The sequence below is a fragment of the Cetorhinus maximus genome, chromosome 26, assembly GCF_964194155.1.
Source record: "Cetorhinus maximus chromosome 26, sCetMax3.hap1.1, whole genome shotgun sequence".
NCBI classification, from domain to species: domain Eukaryota; kingdom Metazoa; phylum Chordata; class Chondrichthyes; order Lamniformes; family Cetorhinidae; genus Cetorhinus; species Cetorhinus maximus.
Window position 1 is genome coordinate 36,953,833 of NC_135904.1, and position 23,051 is coordinate 36,976,883.

The 23,051-nt window shown below is 45.1% G+C and overlaps 1 protein-coding gene across 2 annotated transcripts in view; it reads right to left on the reverse strand.

The window, feature by feature from the left end:
• Positions 1-13,670: 13,670 nt before the first annotated feature.
• The window catches only part of lins1 (lines homolog 1), a 44,755-nt gene continuing 35,374 nt past the window's right edge, over positions 13,671-23,051 (reverse strand). For both annotated transcript variants that reach the window (XM_078530491.1, XM_078530490.1), the window contains 3 exons: positions 20,137-20,736; positions 17,777-17,969; positions 13,671-15,240 (listed from right to left, as the gene is read on the reverse strand). In XM_078530491.1, the coding sequence (XP_078386617.1) occupies positions 14,361-15,240; positions 17,777-17,969; positions 20,137-20,736 (1,673 nt within the window). In that variant the 3' untranslated portion in view covers positions 13,671-14,360. The remainder of the gene's footprint in view (positions 15,241-17,776; positions 17,970-20,136; positions 20,737-23,051) is intronic.

The window sequence follows — 23,051 nt, forward strand, 5'->3', positions numbered from 1 at the left end:
GTCATTGATCCAAAAACTAAATGAAGCATTGCTTATTCCCCATTTCAACTAAAGACTCGTTTGGAACCAGTTCTAGATGTATTCTAAAAACCTCATTTATTACCTCTATAGCAAGAACATCTTTCCTCAGATTAGTAGATCAAAACTGCACACTTCTAGGTGTGGTCTCACCAAGGTCCTGTGTAATTGCAGCAAGACATCCCTGCTCCTGTACTCGAATCCTCTGGCTATGAAGGCCAACATACCATTTGCCTTATTTACCGCCTGCTGCACCTGCATGCTTACCTTCAGCGACTGGTGTACAAGGACGCCCAGGTCTCGTTGCACATTCCCCTCTCTCAATTTATAGTCATTCAGATAATAATCTGCATTCCTGTTTTTGCTACTAAAGTGGATAACCTCACATTTATCCACATTATACTGCATCTGCTATGCATTTGCCCACTCACTCAGCTTGCCCAAATCACACTGAAGCATCTCTGCATCCTCCTCACAGCTCACTCTCCCACCCAGCTTTGTGTCATCTGCAAATTTGGAGATATTACATTTAGTTCCCTCATCTTAATTATTAATATATATTGTGAATAACTGGGGTCCCAGCACCGATTCCTGCGGTACCCCACTAGTCACTGCCTGCCGTTCGGAAAAAGACCCGTTTATTCCTACTCTTTGTTTCCTGTCTGCCAACCAGTTTTCTATCCTTCTGAATACACTACCCCCAATCCCATGCGCTTTAGAACATAAGAACACAAGAACTAGGAGCAGGACTAGGCCATTCAACCCCTCGAGCCTGCCCCACCATTCAATACAATCATGGCTGATCTCATTTTGGCCTCAACTCAATTTCCCGCCCTCTCCCCATATCCTTTCAACCCGTTACTAATTAAAAATCTGTCTATCTCCTCCTTAAATTTATTCAGCGTCCCGGCATCCACTGCACTCTGAGGTAGTGAATTCCACAGATTCATGACCCTTTGAGAAAAGTAATTCCTCCTCATCTCCGATTTTAATCTACCACCCCTTAGCCTAAAACTATGGCCTCTCGTTCTAGAATGCCCCAGAAGGGGAGACATCTGCTCCATGTCTACTTTATCTATCCCCTTTAGCATCTTACATACCTCAATTAGATCTCCTCTCATCCTTCTAAACTCTAGCGAGTATAGGCCTAAACTGCTCAATCTCTCCTCGTAAGACAAGCCCCGCATCTCTGGAATCAATCTAGTGAACCTCCTCTGAACCGCCTCCAATGCAACTACATCCTTCCTCAAGTAAGGGGACCAAAACTGTGCACAGTACTCCAGGTGCGGTCTCACCAATGCCTTGTACAGTTGCAACACTTCTCTATTTTTATACTCTTCCTTCAGCAAAAAATGCCAAAATTCCATTTGCCTTCCTTATTACCTGCTGTACCTGTACACTAGCTTTCAGCGATTCATGCACGAGGACACCCAGATCCCTCTGCACTGAAGCATTCTGAAGTTTCTCTCCATTTAAATAATAAGTCGCCTTTTTATTCTTCCGACCAAAATGGATAACCTCACACTTATCCACGTTAAATTCCATCTGCCAAATTTTGGCCCATTCACCTAACCTGTCCATATCCATTTGTAAATTTCTTATTCCTTCATTGCAACTTACTTTCCCACCTATTTTGGTGTCATCTGCAAATTTAGCTATAGTACCTTCTATCCCTGAATCCAAGTCACTAATATAGATTGTAAATAGTTGGGGTCCAAGGACCGAACCCTGTGGCACCCCACTAGTTACAGCTTTCCATCCAGAAAAAGACCCATTTATCCCGACTCTCTGCTTTCTGTTGGTTGGCCAATCCTCTATCCAAGCTAATATATTACCCCTAACTCCGTGTGATCTTATCTTGTGTATTAATCTTCTTTGTGGCACCTTATCAAAGGCCTTCTGGAAGTCCAGATATACTACAACTACAGGATCTCCCTTATCCACTTTGCCTGTCACATCTTCAAAGAACTCTAGCAAATTAGTCAAACACGATTTACTCTTCATAAAAACATGCTGACTCTGATGGATTGCATTTTGACTTTCCAAATACCTCATTACTACTTCCTTAATAATGGATTCCAACAATTTTCCAACGACAGATGTTAAACTAACTGGTCTATAGTTTCCAACATTCTGCCTTCCCGCCTTATTGAATAAGGGCGTTATATTCGCATTTTTCCAATCCACTGGAACCTTTCCAGAATCCAGGGAATCTTGAAATATTATTACCAATGCATCCACTATCTCCGATGCCACTTTCTTTAAGACCCTGGGATGTGGGCCATCAGGTCCTGGGGACTTGTCACCCTTTAATCCCAATAGTTTGCTCAGTACTTTTTCTCTAGTGATGGTGATTGTTCTAAGTTCCTCCTTCTCTATACCCTCTGCTCTACCTAACACTATTGGGGTGGTACTACAGTCATCCACCGTGAAAACAGGCAAAATATTGATTAAGCATCTCTGCCATTTCTGCGTTCCCCATTATTAACTCGCCAGTCACATCCTCCAAGGGACCAACATTCACTTTAGCTACTCTCTTTCCTTTTATATACTTGTAGAAGCTTTTGCTATCAGTTTTTACATTTTGCGCTAGTTTTCTTTCATAATTTACCTTTGCTCTTTTTATTATTTTTTTAGTAACCCTTTGTTGATCTTTAAAAGTTTCTCAATCTTCCAGCCTGCCACTGACCTTTGCAATTTGGTATGCCTTAGTTTTTGCCTTTATGTTATCTTTAACTTCCTTGCTTTGCCATGGATGCTTTTTCCCCCTATCATCATCTTTCTTCCTTTTTGGAATATATTTTACTTAGGAGGAATTGAATATCTCCTTAAATATCCGCCACTGTTCATCAACTGTCCTACTTGTACTTTTCCTGCCCACTAGGGCCAAATCTGCCCTCATGCCTTTGTTTAACTCCAGAACACTAGTGTGGGACTCAAGTTTCTCGCTCTCAAACTGAACTTGAAATTCTAGCATGCTATGATCACTCTTCCCTAGGGAATCCTTTACTTTGAGATCATTAATTAATCTCATCTCATTACAGCAAAACCAAATCCAGAATAGCCTGCTCCCTGGTTGGTTCCACAACATATTGCTCCAAGAAACAATCTCTAATACACTCTATGAACTCTCCCTTGAGGCTACCCTTGCCAATTTGATTAGTCCAGTCTACGTGCATATTAAAATCACCCATGATTATTGCCGTGCCTTTCTTACATGCTCCCAGGATTTCCTGGTTTATACTGTGCCCTACTGTTGAACTACTGTTTGGGGACCTATAGATTACTCCCACCAAGGACTCCTTTCCCCTGCTATTTCTTATTTCTACCCAGACTGACTCTACGTCTTGATCTCTAGTGCCTATATAATTCCTCACTATAGCACTGATCTCTTCCTTTACTAACAAAGCTACACCAACTCCTTTTCCTTTCTGCCTATCCTTCCGAAACACTGAGTACCCTTGGATATTCAACTCCCAGACCTGTTCTCCCTGTAACTACGTCCCAGTAATCGCCACCAGCACATACCTATTTATCTCTAGTTGCGCTGTTAACTCATTTGTTTTATTCCGAATGCTATGCACATTCAGATACAAAGACTTTAAGTTTGCTCTATTGTCAATTTTCCCTACTCTCATATGATACTTTGGTGCAATATGGCGTTCACGCACTCTGTCCCTTCCTTTCACTTTTTGGTAACAATCAGCCTCGTCACTAACCTGCACTCTTACCCTCTCCTTAAACTTTGATTTTTTATATTTCTGTGTAACTGAACGCTCCCCCCCACTATTTAGTTTAAAGCCCGATCTACAACCCTAGTTATGGGATTCACCAGGACACTGGTCCCAGCCTGATTTAAGTGGAGCCCGTCCGAACGGAATAGCTCCCTCTTTCCCCAGTACTGGTGCCAATGTCCCATTAATTCAAACCCATTTCTCTCAAACCAATCTTCCTCTTTAATCTTATTGACCCTGTGCCAATTAGCTGGTGGTTCAGGTAGTAATCCGGAGATTATTACCTTTTTAGTTCTGCTTTTTAATTTAGCTCCTAGCTGCTCGTATTCCCTCAGCAAAACCTCTTTCCTCATTCTAGCTGTGTCGTTGGTACCTACACGGACGACGACAACTGGATCTTTCCCCTCCCACTCCAAGTTCCTCTGCAGCCCAGATGAAATATCCTTGACCCTGGCACCAGGTAGGCAACACAGCCTTCGGGACTCTTGATCTTGGCTACAGAAAACAATATCTATTCCCCTGTGCTATCCCCGATTACAACTACATTTCTCTTTTCTCCCCCCACTTGAATGGCTCCCTGTGCCACGGTGCTATGGTCAGTTTGCTCATCCTCCCTCCATTCCCCGCTCTCGTCCACATAGGGATAAGAATCTCGAACCTATTGGATAACGGCAAGGGCTGAGGCTCCAGCAGTGCTACTTCCTGGATCCCTCTACCTGCCTCACTCATAGTCACACCCTCCTGTCTCTGACCACTGGCCGAATTTAAGGTGGTTAATCTAAGAGGTGCGACTGTCTTCTGAAACACAGCGTCCACATAACTCTCCCCCTCCCTGATGTGTTGCAGTGTCCGAAGCTCAGAGTCTAGCTCATCAACTCTGAGCCGGAGTTCCTCGAGCAACCAACATTTGCTACAGATGTGGTCACTAGGAACCACAATTGGGTCCATCAGCTCCCACATCATGCAGCTTCAACACATAGCCAGGCCCTGCATCTCAATTTTATTTAATTAGTTTTTCAATTTGTTTTTAAATTTCCTACTGGTCTTTATCAATCTGTAAAATATTTCTCCTATTTACCTTTAATCTGAAAGCAAGTTAGAATAGAGATTCAAAATATACTTTTAAAAAATCAACTGGAACTCGCTGTCTCTGCTGAGTTGAAGCTGAAGTGTTAGGCCTCTGATCCTGGGCTCCAGTAGTCACCTTTAATCTGAAATCAACTTAGAATTGGTTGTTCAAGCTAGCAGTTACTTAGCAACCAATGAATTTACAGTTTTCCTGTGATGTCACTCTGCGTTTTTTTTTGTAAAAATATACTTTATTCATAAAAAATCTTCAATCACATTCAAAACCATTTCAAAAACAACATTACAAGGGTACAATCCAGGTTAAACTTTTACAAAATGTATCACCAGGTGCATCAGTACAAACAATATTACAATCATTTACAGCCTTTCATTTTGATCTGTACAGCCCGAGGGGCTCTAAACAGTTCCCAGTCTCTCGGTGCGCTGTGGTAGAAAGGTCTTAGACAGCGACCCTTCCCCATTGCGCCTTTGCGGCAGCTGCCCCAAGCTTTAGTGCGTCCCTCAGCACGTAGTCCTGGACTTTGGATTGTGCCAGTCCGCAACAATCGGTCGGGGACAACTCTTTGTGCTGGAAGACCAACAAGTTTCGGGCAGACCAAAGCGCGTCTTTCACCGAGTTGATGATCCTCCAGCTGCAGTCGATGTTTGTCTCGGTGTGTGTCCCTGGGAACAGCCCGTAGAGCACAGAGTCCTGTGTCACAGAACTGCTCGGGATGAACCTCGACAGCAACCACTGCATCTCTCTCCAGACTTTCTTTGCAAAGGCACAATCCACAAGGAGGTGAACAACGGTCTCTTCCCCACCACAGCCACCTCGAGGGCAACGTGCAGAGGGGGTGAGACTCCTGGCGTGTAGGAAGGATCTGACGGGGAGGGCCTTTCTCACCACCAGCCAAGCTACGTCTTGGTGCTTGTTGGAAAGTTCTGGCGATGAGGCATTCTGCCAAATGACTTTGACAGTCTGCTCGGGGAACCATCCCACAGGGTCCACCCTCTCCTTTTCCCTCAGGGCCTCTAGGACGTTACGTGCTGACCACTGCCTGATGGACTTGTGGTCAAAGGTGTTTTTCTGCATAAATTTTTCCACCAGGGACAGGTGGTACGGCACGGTCCAACTACTTGGAGCGTTCCGCGGCAGCGTGGCCAGACCCATCCTTCGCAACACCGGGGACAGGTAGAACCTCAGCACGTAGTGACACTTGGTGTTTGCGTACTGAGGGTCTACGCACCGCTTGATGCAGCCACACACAAAGGTGGCCATCAGTATGAGGGCGATGTTGGGCACGTTTTTTCCCCCTTTATCTAGAGGCTTGTACATCGCGTCCCTGCAGACACGATCCATTTTCGACCTCCAGATAAAGCGGAAGATGGCTCGAGTGATCGCCATCGCGCAGGAGTGTGGAATGGGCCAGACCTGCGCCACGTACAGCAACAGCGAGAGTACCTCACACCTGATGACCAGGTTCTTACCCGCAATGGAGAGGGAGCGTCGCTCCCACATGCCCAGTTTCCTTTTCACCATAGCCACTCGCTCCTTCCAGTTTCTAACGCATGCCCCGGTCCCTCCGAACCATATCCCCAGCAGCTTCAGGCCGTCAGCCCTGACAGTGAAGGGGACAAAGGATCGGTCAGCCCAGTTCCCAAAGAACATGGCCTCGCTCTTCCCACGATTTACCTTGGCTCCCGAGGCCAGTTCGAACTGGTCGCAGACGTGCATCAGTCTGCGCACCGACAGCGGATCCGAGCAGAAAACGGCGACGTCGTCCATGTACAGGGAGGCTTTTACCTGAGTGCCTCCACTGCCTGGGATCGTCACTCCTCTTATGCCCGGATCCTTCCTGATAGACTCGGCAAAGGGTTCTATGCAGCACACGAAAAGGACAGGCGAGAGAGGACAGCCCTGCCTGACTCCAGATTTAATCGGAAAGCTATCTGTTTCCCACCCATTGATTGAGACTGCGCTACTGATGTTAGTGTAGAGCAGTTGGATCCAATTTCGAATTCCCTCCCCAAAGCCCATTTTGGAGAGCACATCCCCCATGTAGGTGTGCGATATTCTGTCAAAGGCCTTCTCCTGATCCAAGCTGATGAGGCAGGTATCCACACCCCTGTCCTGTACATAGGCAATCGTATCCCTGAGCAGCGCCAGGCTGTCAGAGATCTTCCTGCCTGGCACAGAGCAGGTCTGGTCAGGGTGAATCACCAATTCCAGAGCGGATTTGACCCGGTTGGCGATGACCTTGGACAGAATCTTATAGTCCACATTCAACAGTGAAATGGGTCGCCAATTTCTAATTTCCTCCCTTTCCCCCTTGTGCTTGTAGATGAGGGTGATGATGCCTTTCCTCATGGATTCTGACATGCTGCCGGCCAGGAGCATACTCTCGTACACTTCTAGCAGGTCTGGGCCGATCAAGTCCCACAGAGCCGAATACAACTCCGCCGGCAGGCCGTCGCTTCCGGGGGTTTTACTCTTCTCGAAGGACTCGAGGGCCTTAGTCAGTTCGTCAGGAGTTAGCGGTTTGTCTAGGCTCTCCCGCGTACTGTGGTCTAAGACCTCCGTGATAGAGGACAGGAAGGACTGGGAGGCCGTGCTGTCCGTGGGCTTCACGTCATACAGTCCGGCATAAAAGGATTTGCTGATCCTCAGAATGTCGGACCGTGATGACTTTACTGAGCCGTCTTCTTCCTTCAGGCTGCTGATCACAGAGCGTTCTCTGTGTACCTTTTGGAAGAAGAAACGTGAGCACGTCTCATCCTGCTCCACGGAGCGGACTCTGGAACGGAAGATGATCTTGGAGGCCTCCGAGGCAAAGTGCGAGGCTTGCTGGCCCTTCACCTCTTGGAGCTCCTCCTTGACATCGACCCCCATCGACTGCAGCCGGAGCAGATTCTGCATCTTTTCCTGGAGTCGGGACATTTCCCTCTGTTCCTTTCTAGCTTTCTGGGTGCCTTTGCGGATGAAAAACCTCTTGATGCTTCCCTTGATCACTTCCCACCAGTGTGTCAGGGACTCAAAGAGGGGTTTCACGGTTCTCCAACCTTTGTAATCCCTCTTGAGCTCCTCAATGTTCTCTGGGGTCAGCAGTTGCACATTTAGCTTCCATGCCCCCCTGCCCACCCTCAGGTCTTCCTCCAAGTGGCAGTCCGCCAGTAGGAGGCAGTGGTCAGAGAAGAACACCGGCTTGACCTCGGTGGATCTGACTGTGAATGCACGGGACACAAACAGGAAGTCTATCCTGGAACGAATGGACCCGTCTGGCCGCGACCAGGTGTATCTACGCTGCGCTCCGTCTGCAGGGTTGCTGAAGACGTCGTGCAGCTTGGCATCCTTAACTGTTTCCATCAGGGATCTGGACGTAGCGTCCAATCTGCTTCCGGCCCTGCCGGATCGTCCAGCCGCATCGATGATGCAGTTGAAGTCCCCGCCCAGAATGACCGGCCTGGAGGTCGCCAGCAGCAGTGGGAGCTGCTGAAAAACCTCCAGCCGCTCAGCCCCTTGTGCCGGGCCATACACGTTAATTAACCGGAGTGGAGCGTTCTTGTACATTACGTCTGCTACGAGGAGTCGCCCGCCCACCACCTCCTTGACCTCGGAGACGGTGAAGTTGCCTCCCCGCAGCAGAATACCCAGGCCGGAGGAACGAGAGTCGTTTCCGCCCGACCAGATCGATGGCCCGTGGGACCACCATCGTGACCATTGCCTGTAGGAGCTGAGGTGCGGTATCGCACACTCCTGCAGAAACAACAGGTCAGCTTTGACCTTGGCTAGGTAGTCCAAGGTCGCAACACATCGCGTAGTAGATTTAATGCTACGCACATTTATGGATACAATCTTTAAACCCATTTTAAAGCATTTATTCTCCTACCAAACCCACTGTCTCTGAGAGTCCCAGACCTTTAGTCTGCTCCTTCATACCCGTAGTGAGCTCAAATTCCTTCACTTTGGATGGGCTGAGGTAGATCTCCTTGGCCGTGTTCTGCTCCGGTGGCATCTGGAGGTTCACGTAGAGAGCGGGTTTTGAGATGACCTTTGCTGGAGAAGCTTCTCCAAAACTCACCCCCTCTGGGGTGTTGCTGTTCCCGGCTTCCTGGAGCTGGGGTGCGATGATTGCCTCACTGCTCCCAGATTCCAGGGGCTGTGGTGCACTGGCCTCCTCAGGTTGCAGGCAAAGTTGGGGTGCGCTGGTCTCCTTGTTGTCTCCAATTTTCTGGAGCTCGGGTGTCTCGTCCTCCAACGCCCTGGAGCTTTGCCGCCTCTTCTGTCGGTGCCGCTCTGGCACTTCATCATCCGAAGAGCTGCTGCCCTTGTCATCCGTGTCGGATGGGAGACGCCTCTTGCCGCTTCTCTGGGAAGCGCCTTTGCTTCTTCTTCGCTCCCTCTTACTTTTCTTGTTCTTCACCGTCCGCCACTCCCCCTGCTGCTTTTCCACTGCTGCCTCCTCCTCCATTGATTCCTGAGGACTGGGAGGTTCAGGGGGTAGTGCTGTTGATTGGCTCTCTGTTGCCTCAATCTCTTTCTCCACCTTGTCTCTCTCTGTGTCCTCCTTTGTCCCGTTGAGCTCCCTGGGGGCCTTGGTGGTTGGAGTGACACGGAACCTTTCTTCTGCTTCCCCCTGGTCGGCTTTGGCTGCCTGTGCGTAAGTACGGCAGCGTTTGGGGCAGGTCCTGTAGAGGTGACTTGCCTCGCCACACAGGTTGCAGCACTTGGCCTGTTTGCAGTCTTTTGTCTGGTGCCCTTCCTGTTTGCAGATCTTGCAGAGGGAGGCGCTGCAGTTGGCCGCCACATGACCAGCCTTGCCGCATGAGCGACAATGCTTGGGTTGCCCAGCGTAGACCAGGTAGCCCCGGTTTCCCCCGATAGCGAAACTGGAGGGAGGGTGGAAAATGGCTCCCTTACCATCGGTCTTTAGCGTGACCTTAAACAGGCGTTTGCCTGTCCAGATCCCCAAGTCGTCTCGAATCTCGGTGCCGCTCCCCACCTTATCGAAGTACCTGGTGAGGAAGGTGACCACGTCGGCGACAGGGACGAAGGGGTTGTACACATGCACCATCACCTCACGTTCCCGTTGCAACGGCAGAGAAAAGTGCGGCTCCGCCGTCAGGATCTTCATCTCCGGCAGGTCTCTCTTCTCCTCGAACACCCTCAGGAGCCGGACGCAGTCTGCCACTCGCTTGAACGTCACGTCGAAATAACCACCTTTGCGGGAGTCGTGCAGGGTGAAGATCTCCGTAGCTTGGAAGCCGCACGCCTTCAACAGGATCCTCCTGGTGAAGAAGCCCCGATCCATAGGTGATCCTCCTTCATCGCTGTGGTTCACCGTGACTCGGACGGTGATAGGTAACCCACGGTATGGATTTGGATTGCGATTGGTTATCGCCCTTCCATCCCGACCTTGCCTTGGCAGGACCATGGTGTCGCCCCTGCAACACTACACTTGATCTTAGCCAAAAGGCCGAGATTTCACTCGGCGACAGTGACTGCAGAGGACACTCTTCCCAGACTGCTTCCCAGCGATGGTGACTGCAGAGGGCACTCTTCCCAGACTGCTTCACAGTGACAGTGACTGCAAAGGGGACTCTTCCCAGATGCTTCACAGTGACAGTGACTGCAAAGGGGACTCTTCCCAGACTGCTTCACAGTGACAGTGACTGCAAAGGGGACTCTTCCCAGACATGCTAATCTCTTATGTGGGACTTTGTCGAAAGCCTTCTGAAAGTCCAAATAAACCACATCCTCTGGCACCCCCTCATCAACTCTACTAATTACATTCTCAAAAAATTCCAGTAGATTTTTCAAGCATGATTTTCCTTTTGTAAATCCATGCTGACTCTGTCTGATTCTGCCACTGTTTTCCAAGTGCTCAGCTATTAAATCTTTTATAATGGATTCTATAATTTTCCCCACTACCGATGTCAGGCTGACTGGTCCATAATTCCGTTTTCTCTCTACCTCCCTTTTTAAATAATGGGGTTACATTAGCTACCCTCCAATCAGTAGGAGCTGTTCCAGAGTCTACAGAATCTCGGAAGATGACCACCAACGCATTCACTATTTCTCGGGCCACTTCCTTAAGTACTCTGGGATGTAGATTATCGGGCCCCGGGGATTTATTGGCCTTCAATCCCATCAATTTCCCCAACACCATTTCCCTACTAATACTGATTTCTTTCAGTTCCTCCCTCTCTCTAAATCCTGTACTCCCCAACATTTCTGGTATGTTATTTGTGTCCTCCTTTGTGAAGACAGAACCAAAGTATGTACTTAGTTGGTCAACCATTTCTTTGTTCCCCATTATAAATTCCCCTGTTTCTGACTGTAAGGCATTTGAAGACATTTGTCTTCACCAATCTTTTTCTCTTCACATACCTATAGAAACTTTTACAATCAGTTTTCATGCTCCCCGCAAGCTTACTCTCGTACTCTATTTTCCCCTTCTTAATCAATCCCTTGGTCCTCCTTTGCTGAATTCTAAACTGCTCCCAGTCCTCAGGTCTGTTGTTTTTTCTGGCCAATTTGTATGCCTCTTCCTTGGATCAAATACTATCTCTAATTTCCCTTGTAAGCCATGGTTTGGCCACCTTTCCTGTTTTACTTTTGCGCCAGACAGGAATAAACAATTGTTGAAGTTCACCCATGCGCTCTTTGAATGTTTGCCATTGCCTATCCCTTTAAGTAACGTTTCTCAATCCATCATAGCCAACTCGTGCCTCATACCATTGTAGTTTCCTTTATTAAAATTCAGGACCCTAGTCTCAGAATCAACTACGTCACTCTCCATCTTGATGAAGAATTCTATCATATTATGGTCGTTCACCCCCAAGGGGCCTCGCACAGCTAGATTGCCAATTATTCCTTTCTCATTACACAATACCCAGTCGAGGATGGCCTGTTCTCTAGTTGGTTCCCCAATGTATTGGTCCAGAAAACCATCCCATATACACTCCAGAAATTCCTCCTCTATGGTATTGTTATTAATTTGATTTGCCCAATCTATATCCAGATTAAAGTCACCCATAATTACAGATGTTCCTTTATTGCATGCGTTTCTAATTTCCTGTTTAATGCCATTCCCAACATCACCACTAGTTTGGGGGTCTATATACAACCCCCGCTAACGTTTTTTGTCCCTTAGTGTTTCTCAGCTTCACCTATACAGATTCCACATTGTTGGAGCTAATATCTTTCCTCACTATTGTGTTAATTTCCTCTTTAACCAGCAATGCAACTCCATCGCCTTTTCCTTTTTGTCTGTCCTTCCTAAATACTGAATATCCCTGGATGTTCAGTTCCCATCCCTGGTCACCCTGCAGCCACGTCTCCATAATCCCGACTATATCATACCTGTTTACATCTATTTACGCGGTTAATTCATCCACTTTATTGCGAATGCTCCTCGCGTTAAGGCACAAAGTCTTAAGGCTTGTCTTTTTAACATTACTTGTCCCGTTCCCACTATTTTTCACTGAGGCCCTGTTTGATTCTTGCCCTTGATTTCTCTGCCTATCACTTTTCTTATTCTTTCTGTCTTTTGTTCTTATCCTTGATTTCCCCCTCCTCTGACTCCTTGCATAGGTTCCCATTCCCCTGTTATTTTAGTTTAAACCCTCCCCAACCACTCTAGCAAATAATCCCCCCAAGGACATCAGTCCCGGTCCTGCCCAGGTGTAACCCGTCCAGTTTGTACTGGTCCCATCTCCCGCAGAACCGGTCCCAATTGTTGCTGTTCCATTTACATTTTATGGATAATGAGACATTTAGGTTCAGATGAAGGTGGTACAGCTATCTCTTCTTCTAGAAATCTCTACAGTGCCCAACAAATGCAAATACTTTCCTCCTGCTCCAGCTCTGCATTAATCTTCCTTGGGGTCCTGTTTTCCAACTACATTAACTCCTTCTGCACCATCTCAAATGTGCTTCTATCTATATCATTACTCCTAGCTTGGACCCAGACTTTCAGTTGCTCTCACACCCGTTTCACCACGTGCTCAGCCTGGGACCAATAATACAGAAAATCATTACAAATAGGCCATGAATTAAACCACGTCACAAAATGGTCCAGTGCAACCAACACTAAATCAGAGAATAACTGCTGACGTTCGGTCATTCTCGGTGATTTGCTTTGTAACACGGGCTGACGAGGATTCTTGTGCTGTAGTTTTAAAAATTAATTCTCAGGATGTCAGCATCGCTGGCTGGGCCAACATTTATTGCCCATCCTTAGTTGCCCTTGAGAAGGTGGTGATGAGCTGCCTTCTTGAACCGCTGCAGTCCATGTGGTGTAGGTACATCCACTGTGTTGTTAGGAAGGGGGTTCCAGGATTTTGACCCAGCGACAGTGAAGGAACAGCGATATATTTCCAAGTCAGGATGATGAGTGACTTGGAGGGGATCTCCCAGGTGGTAGTGTTTCCATCTATCTGCTGCTCTTGTCCTTCTAGTGGTCGTGAGTTTGGAAAGTGCTGTCGAAGGAACCTTGGTGAATTCCTGCAGTGCATCTTGTAGATGGTACACACTGCTGCTGCTGTGCGTTGATGGCGGAGGGAGTAAATTTGGTGCCTATCAAGCAGGCTGCTTTGTCCTGGATGGTGTCAAGCTTCTTGTGAATTGTGGGAGCTGCACTCATTCAGGTAAGTGGGGAGTTAGGTGGTGAGTTACTTGTCACAGGATTCCTAGCCTCTGACCTACTCTTGTAGCCACAGTATTTGTATGGCTAGTCCAGTTGGTCAACGGTATTTAGCAAGTTTCTGGCCTCAATATCATTAGTTCCTTCTCTGATTTGCCTTTCAGTGTCACTAGGTCATTTCACACATTGCAGAAACAGGCCAAACAGTTCATCTCAATGTTTAATCTCCATGTGAGCAAATAATTTGAATCACAGCCACTATTCCCATCTCCCTTTATCCTTTCCTTCATCCAACTAGCCAGTCTAATATTGAATTTTGACATAGTTTCTGCCTCGACCACCAACTCTGTAAGTGAATTCCACAACCTCCTGACAGCGCAAAGTTTCTCCTGCTCTCTGTTCTAAATCACTGATTTTATCTTATATCTATGGGCCCTCATTCCTGACCCCTCAAATATTGTAACAGTTTGCTTCTATCTGCCTTGTTGTCCTGTCATCCGTGTTGTTCTAATAAGAAGACCCCAGTTTTTTCCAATTTCCATTCCTTTGTGATTTTTAAAAAATTCAACCAAATCCTAAAATGTTAGGATATAAATTATAACCATCCGTAACTTGCTCTGTGCCTCAGCCTCACTGTGACTCAGGTAGTTCACGGACTCGGTGTAATCTCTCTAATATTGATATATATACAAGTTTCAATTTGAAGAGATGTAGAATAAATTAAAGTATCTAATTTCACATCTTGTTTTTCATTCTGTTCATTGCAAACTTCATATTTTACCAAAGAAGTTAACTAACTTTTATTTACAAGAATGAATCATAAATCAATATAATAGAATTTTTGGAGAAACTCATTGTCTGAATTGTCAAAGGATCTATTCTTCACTGCCAGTTATGCAGGGTTTGAACTATCTTTTCTGCTGCGTGTTTCAATGTCTAACAGCAGTTTTAGCAGTGCCGTTGCATTATATGGAAAAAGACTTCTTCCCTGCAAACGGCTAATGGTTTTTCTCAATTCAGTCAAACACCTCATTGATTTCTTAAACATTCCTTCAAAGGACATTTTTGTGTCCTTTTCACAACTGTGTGAATTTGCATCTCTTGGGCCTTTTACAACGTTGATGCTTCCTATTTTTTCTGGAACATGGTTCACTGTTTCACCAGGTATTCCTGTGTTATTCATCTCTTCATTAGCCTGACTACCTTCCAGGCTGACGGTATTCAGGTAGGGAGCTTCCATTCCGTCACTATCTGAGTCCTCCGAGCTCTCGTAATCCACTAGGCTTTGGGGCTGCCCAAGTGGCCAAGGCCTATTACTGCTCACCAGAAGTGCAGAGTTGCTGCAGCTCACAGTGATTTCACTGTTTCTCAGCTCCCCCTTGGGTGCAAGGTGTGGTGCTGTGCGACTTACAACTGCTTCTTTTGAGCCTTCGGTGACAGTTTGATTGTTGGTCCTGTCTCGCTCTACACTAGCGGTGAGATTGAGATCATCACAGATATCATTACTTGCAGGTGAACAAAATGATTCAGCAGCAGCATCAAACTGAACACAAATGCAGTAGAAGGGGTGCCAGTCCTCTTGAAGAAGTCGCAGATATCTCACTAAATACTCCAGGAAGCAGGTTTCAGTGGAAATCAGGAAATCCAGCAGCACACAATGATCAAATGCTAAATTCTGTAGCATCAGGAGAAAGATACAATGGGGATTGAAGCAATGTTCATGTGTCCCAAGAGAGATGTTTGTCTTTCCCTGAGAGTAGCTATCCAACGATCTGTAGAGACAGATGAAATGATTATAAATATCCTGCAAATGAAATACAGCAATTCAAACTCACCAGTTCAAATCTCACGATATTCAAAACTCTCAATATTGCAAACAGTAGTGGACAGAGCTGATTGAAATCCCGGACTGGCTCATGGGATGGCTGAATAGATAAATGGGGGTCACACTACAAATCAGGAGTGTTCCAGATTCCAGCATGAGTTAGCCGATGAAATGGAATAGCAATACATTAATGAAATAGACTTCCACACACTCAGAGCCTGGAACAGGAAAACTCAGAGTACACTGCTGCCCAGTGACCCTGACTGGAGAGCAGAGTACACTGTTGCCCAGTGACCCTGACTGGAGAGCAGAGTACACTGCTGCCCAGTGACCCTGACTGGAGAGCAGAGTACACTGCTGCCCAGTGACCCTGACTGGAGAGCAGAGTACACTGCTGCCCAGTGACCCTGACTGGAGAGCAGAGTACACTGCTGCCCAGTGACCCTGACTGGAGAGCAGTCTCTCCGGTTGGGAGAGCAACCACATGCGGACAGGAGCTGAGAAGAGGATTTAATTTGATTATGATGCCTCTTGCAGTTATATCGTGGCACAGACTCACTGTCGGGGCTCACACAGGAATTGACAACCGTGTGACTTGTTGGGGTGGGGAGAGGGAGCCAGGAAGTGAGCAAGAGTTCGGGTTTCACAGATGCAAAGGTTCAGGGAGTAATGGTTCTAAAAGTGTGGTTTGTGGATCACCAGTGTTCCCGAGGGTCCTCCAGGTGGTCCATGGGCTGATCCATAATGCAAGTCACTGAAGCTGTTAGTTGGTGAGAAAAGTTTTACAAACTTTTGCCTGCATGTACGTTGAACGTTTCCTGGACTCACCGACATAGCGTGAAGCACCTGCTGCCATTCACAAAACATACAACTATCAGATTGGATATTCAAAACTTGTGGGGCTGAAAACAATAAGAAGAACCTGCTGAATGTGCAGCCTGACATGAGACCGAAACTGTCCAGCTTGGAACCAGACATCATCTCACTGGTGTCTCATCAAAAGAAGTTCCACTCTTCCCATTAATTCTGATGATTTTTTTGCTTTGATTATGTGGCTCAGTGTCATATTTGTTTTATAATGCTCCTCTGAAGCATCTTGGGTTGTTTCATTGCATTAAAAGCACTGTATAAGCATAAGTTGTTGTATTATTTGAGTGAAGAATTTTTTCCTCATCTCAATCCTAAATGGCTGACCCCTGATTCTGTGACTGTGACCATGTTCCAGATCAGTGCTTTGCTCTGACAAATGAAAGTGGGTGTGTAGGACCTGTAGGTGACCCATGGGGTCTTTCACCCTGCCTAAGTGACCTGCAGACAAAATAGTTTGAGAAGCACTGATCTAGATCACAGGGTCATAGTCTTAGAATAAGGAGTCAACCATTTAGGATTGAGAGAAGGAAACATTTCTTCACTCAAATAACACAACAACTTAGATCTGAATAGTGCCTTTAACACAATGAAACATTCCAAGACGCATCACTGGGGCATTATAAAACAAACATGGCACCAAGCCACATCGTCGTTGGCTGTCCCTCTATTCGAGGATGATGCCTACTCAGGTTCACGAGTTTCTGCCATGGGTTTTCATGACCGAGCCACATAAGGAACTATTTGGTTAATTGACCAAAAGCTTGGTCGAAGAGGTAGGTTTTAAGAAGTGTCTTAAAGGAGAAAAGCGAGATAGAGACAGACAGAGAGATGTAGGGAGGGAATTCCAGAGCTTGGGGTCTAGGCAACTGAAGGCATGGCCACCAATGGTGCAGCAATTATGATTGGGAATGCATAAGAGGCCAGAATTAGAGGAGCACGGAGATCTCAGAGAGTTGTGGGGTTGGAGGAGATTACAGAGATAGGGAGGGGTAGGTCATGGAGGCATTTGAAGACAAAGATGAGAATTTTAAAATCAAGAGGTTGCCTGGTTGGGAGCCAATGAACGTCAGCAAGCACAGGGGTGATGGGGGAACGAGTCTTGCTGCAAGTCAAGTCATGGGCAACAGAGTTTTGGATGGCCTCAACTTTTACAGCAGAGATGTGGGAGACTATCCATGAGTGCATTGGAATAGTCAAGTCCAATGGTAACAAAGGCAAGGATAAGGGTTTCAGCAGGGTTGTGAATCTTTGGAATTCTCTACCTCAAAAAGCTGCTGAAGCTCAGTCATTGAGGTCAATAAATTATTGGGAACTAAGGGAATTAATGGATATTGAGATAGAATGGGAGGAGGAGTTGAGTTAGAAGGTCAGCGATGATCTTGTTCAATGACAGAGCAGGCTCGAAGGACCAATTGGCCTACTTCTGCTCCTATTTCTTAAATGGTCTTAAAAGCAAAACCTCTGGACAAGAATCAACACTACAGAAGAGCTGGAACTAAGTTAAATAAATATATTTCATAACTGCAGATTTGCTACCAAGGGGAATATTAAATTGTAGACTCAGTTTGCATCACGTTTAAACAACCTGATCAAAATACAAAAGAGCTACCAACCTGTAGGAACGTTTATAGATGTTTAACAGCGCTCTGGCAGCCTCCACCATATCATCATCCTGCTCCCCGAAAACCAATGAAACCAAGGTGCATGGATGTGAGAGCAGCTGGGAACGTACAGGGCACTGGAAATGCATCCTCAGAAACGTCATCAGTTGGGACATCCAAGACTGGAGCTCAGCTCTCAGGCAGCCTAAATACATTGTGTAAAGTCAGTACCACCTCAAGGTCTGCTCTTACAGTCAGCTCTTAAATACATTAGAGAAACCTGTAAACATTAAATGTAGAATGATAAGGTGATAAGTAAGAGTTACGGAATGACAGGATAAGAAATTCCACATTCCTGAGGCGAAAGAGTAGAAGTGGATGTAGTTTCAACACAATGAAACTGTGCTCCTGTGTGGCTTGTAGGTCAGTCTACAATCTGTCAGTTTAGATGCCAGCCTTGCTTCAGTACAGAATCGCTTAGCCTCTCTGTTCATTAATACCCTCTGCATCTTTCCATTGATTGTCACTCCTTGTTCTTCCTTCCAAAATGAATTACCACACACTTTTCCACAATAAACTGCTTCATCTACCGCTTGCACTTTCCACTTGGTCTATGTCTTCCTGAAGTCTTTTACTGTCCTCCTGTTGTTTGCAAAATACTCTTATGTTTAGTTTCAAATTTCAATATCCTGCTCATGACGCCCAAATCTAAATCATCTAAATGCAGAGAGAAATCGTAGACCCAACATTGGCTCTTGAGGTACATCAGCTCCAACCCTTCACGAATCCAACCAACAATCCCAACCCTTTGTTAATGCCATATCAACTTCCTGTCCCTGCCACAGTAGCCCTCTCACAACTCCAGAACCAATGATCTCTTTTTAACTTTCATTACTTCTCTTTGCTGTAGCTAATGAAGACTCTGCTCTTTTATATTTCCCTTTTTATTCTTCTGAGGCTGAAAATACATCCAACAGGTGTATTCCTTCCTTCATCTTCATGGTGCTGAAATCAAGACCCATAGCACCAGACACTAATTCACCTCAAAATGTCTAACCTCCATTAGTCTCTCTCTGGCCTCATATAATCTCTAGATCTTTAAAAGCAAAGCCTGGAATCGCCTAATCATCACTCCTTGATTTACCTCATTGTCTCTTTGACTTTTTGCAAGCTTGGTGGTGCCATGTAAAATGCATTTCAGCAAGCTGATATTCCAATTAAAAATATCTGTCCTATTCAGTGAAATTTCTGTACTCAGTTCAGGGACTGTTCGCATTTAGTGGTGCAGTCACTGTTAGCAATGAATAAGTAATGTCTCAGGAACTACTGGAGTTTCTACCATCTCTGCACAGTCATTACGTGTAGATCGGACAGGCCAACAATTTTAATTGGGTACAGCTAAACAATTTATATTTTGTTAGTAATTTCAATATAAAAAATGCCCCAAAGAACTTTGGAAATAGAAAGGAGCAAATGCTGAGACTTTGAAAGAGGCTTAAAAGAACTGACCAACGGTTTGTTCAAAGGGATGTTTTTTGACAAGAGTTTTAAAGGTGTGAGGTAACAACAACTTGCATGTATAAAGCACCTTTAATGTTGGAAAAAAATCACTTCTTAGTAGCATCATCAAATCATATTCAATGCCAAGCCACACAAGAATATATTAAGAGAGGTACTTGGTCAAAGAAATAGGTTTTAACAAGCACCTTAAAGGAGGAGAGAGAAGTAGACTGGTGAACATAAGAAAAAGGAGGAATAGACCATACAGCCCCTCAAGCCTTCTGAACATTCAGTAAGTTCATGGTTGATCATCTACCTCATCTCACTTTCCTGTCAGGGGAGAGGTTTTGTGGGGGGGTGGCGGAGGGCGGCGGCAGTGGGGAGAATATGAGCTTAAGGCCCAGACAGCTGAAGGCATGGCTGCCAACGAGGTAGCGATGAAAACTGGGGTTGTGCAAGAGTCCAGAATTGGAGGAGTGCAGAGAGCTTGAAGAGTTGAAGGAGGTTGCAAAGATCGAGGGATTTGAAAATAAGGATGACAAGTGGCTGGAAGAATGGCACTTGAGCAGGGGAATACGAGGTCATTTTAAGTTTATGAATTTTGATTTAGAGCACTGATAGGCTATTGATTAGTGGCAGCTGAACATTCACTGGTTAGCAGTGCCAAGTGCTAGTAGATTGCTCAAGTATTATTTTCATCAGTAAAATTGTTTAAGGTGATCTTGAAGACTCCCATATCGTCTAGAAACTATAATTTTCTATCTCTACTTATTCTGTGGATATGTCAGACATCAACACAGTAGATAATTGTAAACAACCTTTACTACTTTAAGTTTTCATGTCAGGTAAAGAATAAAATGTTAAATTATTACCTTTTTCTTTGACTGCAAAGGTCATGTTTTGCACCTTAATTTCCATGGCTTTGATTAGAATTAGACTTACAGCCCTTAACGTCACCAGATCTGGTCCACAGTTCAAATCTTCAACACCAAATATCTCACTACCTCCAAAGAAAGATGGCTTGGGACTCACAGGAACTTGCCTTAACCAACCTGACACCAAAGCTTGTAACACTGCATTAGATACAGCCAGTAAATCATGGTGCATGTGGTTATCTTGCTGAGATATTGCACAACTGGAATCGGCATCATCTTCACCAGCTTGACAAAGGATACATTGTTTGAGCAGCAAAAGGAGCCTTTTTTTAACCAAATAATGAGCAGAGGAAATTACACAGTGCAGTATTTGTGAGGCACGCAGGTATAATATCCTCAGACAAGAGAAATTTAATTTCAGCTGGATTCTAACAGCAGCAAAAACTTCAAGCAAATCTATGAATGGAAGTTGGTTCTCAGTATCGGGTCTTGTTGTGGCTCCGCTTGTTCTGCAGTCACCAGAATACGAGGCAAACGTGACAGAGTAAAAACCATCGAATACAGAGTCCAACGGAATGAGGAGCTTCTGTATGGTCACTGCAAAATGGAAACATTTCCAAAGTTAAGTTAACTGAAGACGGTGAATGGTCATTGAGCACAATCATTCAAGTGTAAGAGAGCGGAGGCACACAGTTAGGTAGAACATACAAGCATATGAATTAGGAGCAAGAATCTGCCATTTGGCCCCTCAAACCCGCTCTGCCATTTAATAAAATAATAGCTGATTTAATTGTAACCTGAACTCCACATTCCTGCCTACCCCCAATAGCCTTTATTAAAAGTCTGTCTACCTCTGCCTTAAAAATATTTAAAGACTCCCCTTCCACCACCTTTTGAGGATGAGTCCAAAGACTCACAATCCTCGAAGAAAAAATTTCTCACCTCTGTCTTAAATGGGCGACCCCTTATTTTTAAACATGACCCCTTGTTCTCACAACACAGTGTTGAGTACCCCAGGAAGCAGTGAATGGGAACTATTTAAGGGATAATTGGAGAGATATTTGATGGAGGTTGCAATTAAAAGGGATTCAGTTTGGGACCAGCTGGATAGACAGCTGGGTCTTTTCTGGGCTCACACATGTCACTTTTTGACAAGCTCACTATTTATGGGTGACACCACAACAAATTCTGACAACTACACATCTAAATATCACAGCAACTGTTTAATTATAACACTAGATAAATAAAAGCTCAGCCAAACAAAATCTCCTCTGCAGGAACAAGGACTGCCACAGAGGAAAGACTCAGTTTACTTATCATCTCAAGACCTTTCATTGTATATTATTTTTGGGCGACACTGGAGGTAGTAATTAGTAATCAATACAGGGTTGGGATAGGCATCAAATTTGTTATATTAGCTAAATTACATATTTAATAAATAAAATGGAAAGATTAAACAAAAACGTACAGTGGTTCCTGTGGCAACAGCAGTGACTGTAGATGAGACTGAGGTCCTGAAAGCGGAGATTACGAAGGCGGTGGAACAGGATCAGGAAGCAAATCTTCATTTTGTTAGGTAGCTGGAGTGATATATAATGTGAGCTCCGATTCACACATGCGCAGCCAGCTAGTCTTAAAAGTGAGGGCAGAGTTCATAAACTCTCAGTGCCAACTATTGAGTTTCCTTTTGTACTTGGCACTGAAGAGTGACACGTGTAATCAGTAATTAAGTATATGTGAAAACATATAACCTGTCATGTACTTCAATACAATTCCATGTCAATTTAAAGTTGTATGAAAAGTCACGAGAGTGGGTGGTGGGCGCATTTTCTGTTGCAAAGCCCTCAATCTTGCAGGTTTTTCCTGACAACCTGCAGGACATAAGGTTAAGATGCTCAAAGTGGGTGGCAAACTGTTGATGTAGGTTGAGAAATTCAATGATTCATTGATTGGAGTATTGCTGGTTCTTGCAAAAGTAAATTCAACAGCTTTGCAAACCATGGCTGTGTTGGTCATCTCAGCACTATCATGAAGAAAATCAGCTTCATCCCTTTCAATTTTCTGAAAGTCTCTACTTATCTTACAAAATGGTGGAAATGCATTGAAAGAATAGCTTTACCCGGTGATTGAAAAGGCTTCTGTTGCCATGGCACCAGGGTCTGGTAACTAAGAAACATAGTTTTCTACCTGTGCATTTAAAAGTGATGCAAAAAGGTCAATATCTGGTTTTCCATACAAATTACCCAGCTATAGGAAAACAGTCCCATCTAGCTTCCGTTCAAACTAGTCACTGAATTTCCTTGATTTATTTGATTCGAGGCACCAAGCAAATGTTTAGCAGTGACCCAAATATCTCTAGATAAGCACCATTTTCAGAAAATCTTGACTAGTTCATTATGTGCCTGTGATTTTGTTCCTCCCATATTATTTATGTATGCCACTCCAGTTGTATTGTCTGGTTGCATAGCAACATTTATACGACTGTTATGTGTACAAAAAGCTTGCAAGGCAAAGGCGGCTGCCTTCAACTCAAAGCAATTTCATTTCTTTCTGCTCGTGCTGTTTCTTCAGCATTTCATCTTCCTCCAGTGTGTGTGGTACCATTGGATAACCCCATCCTAATCCTAAGGCATTGCTTGTGATGTGTATTGTTGGTGTTCACTTATCAATGTCATTGGCTGAGGCTGACACATTGTCAACCCACCAAGCGAGCTCATCACGAGCTGCAGGGGAAAGAATCATTTTTCTGTCAAATTGCCCTTTGTTTTCTTTCAAAATCCATGCTTTTTCCTTTTTAAGCTCTGTCATGCAATGGCCCATACACCAGGAAAAGCAGCCATTAATTTGCAAGTCACAGAGGAAACAAATCATACTGATGGTGAATGTGAGGCAAACAAACGTTTTTTATATTT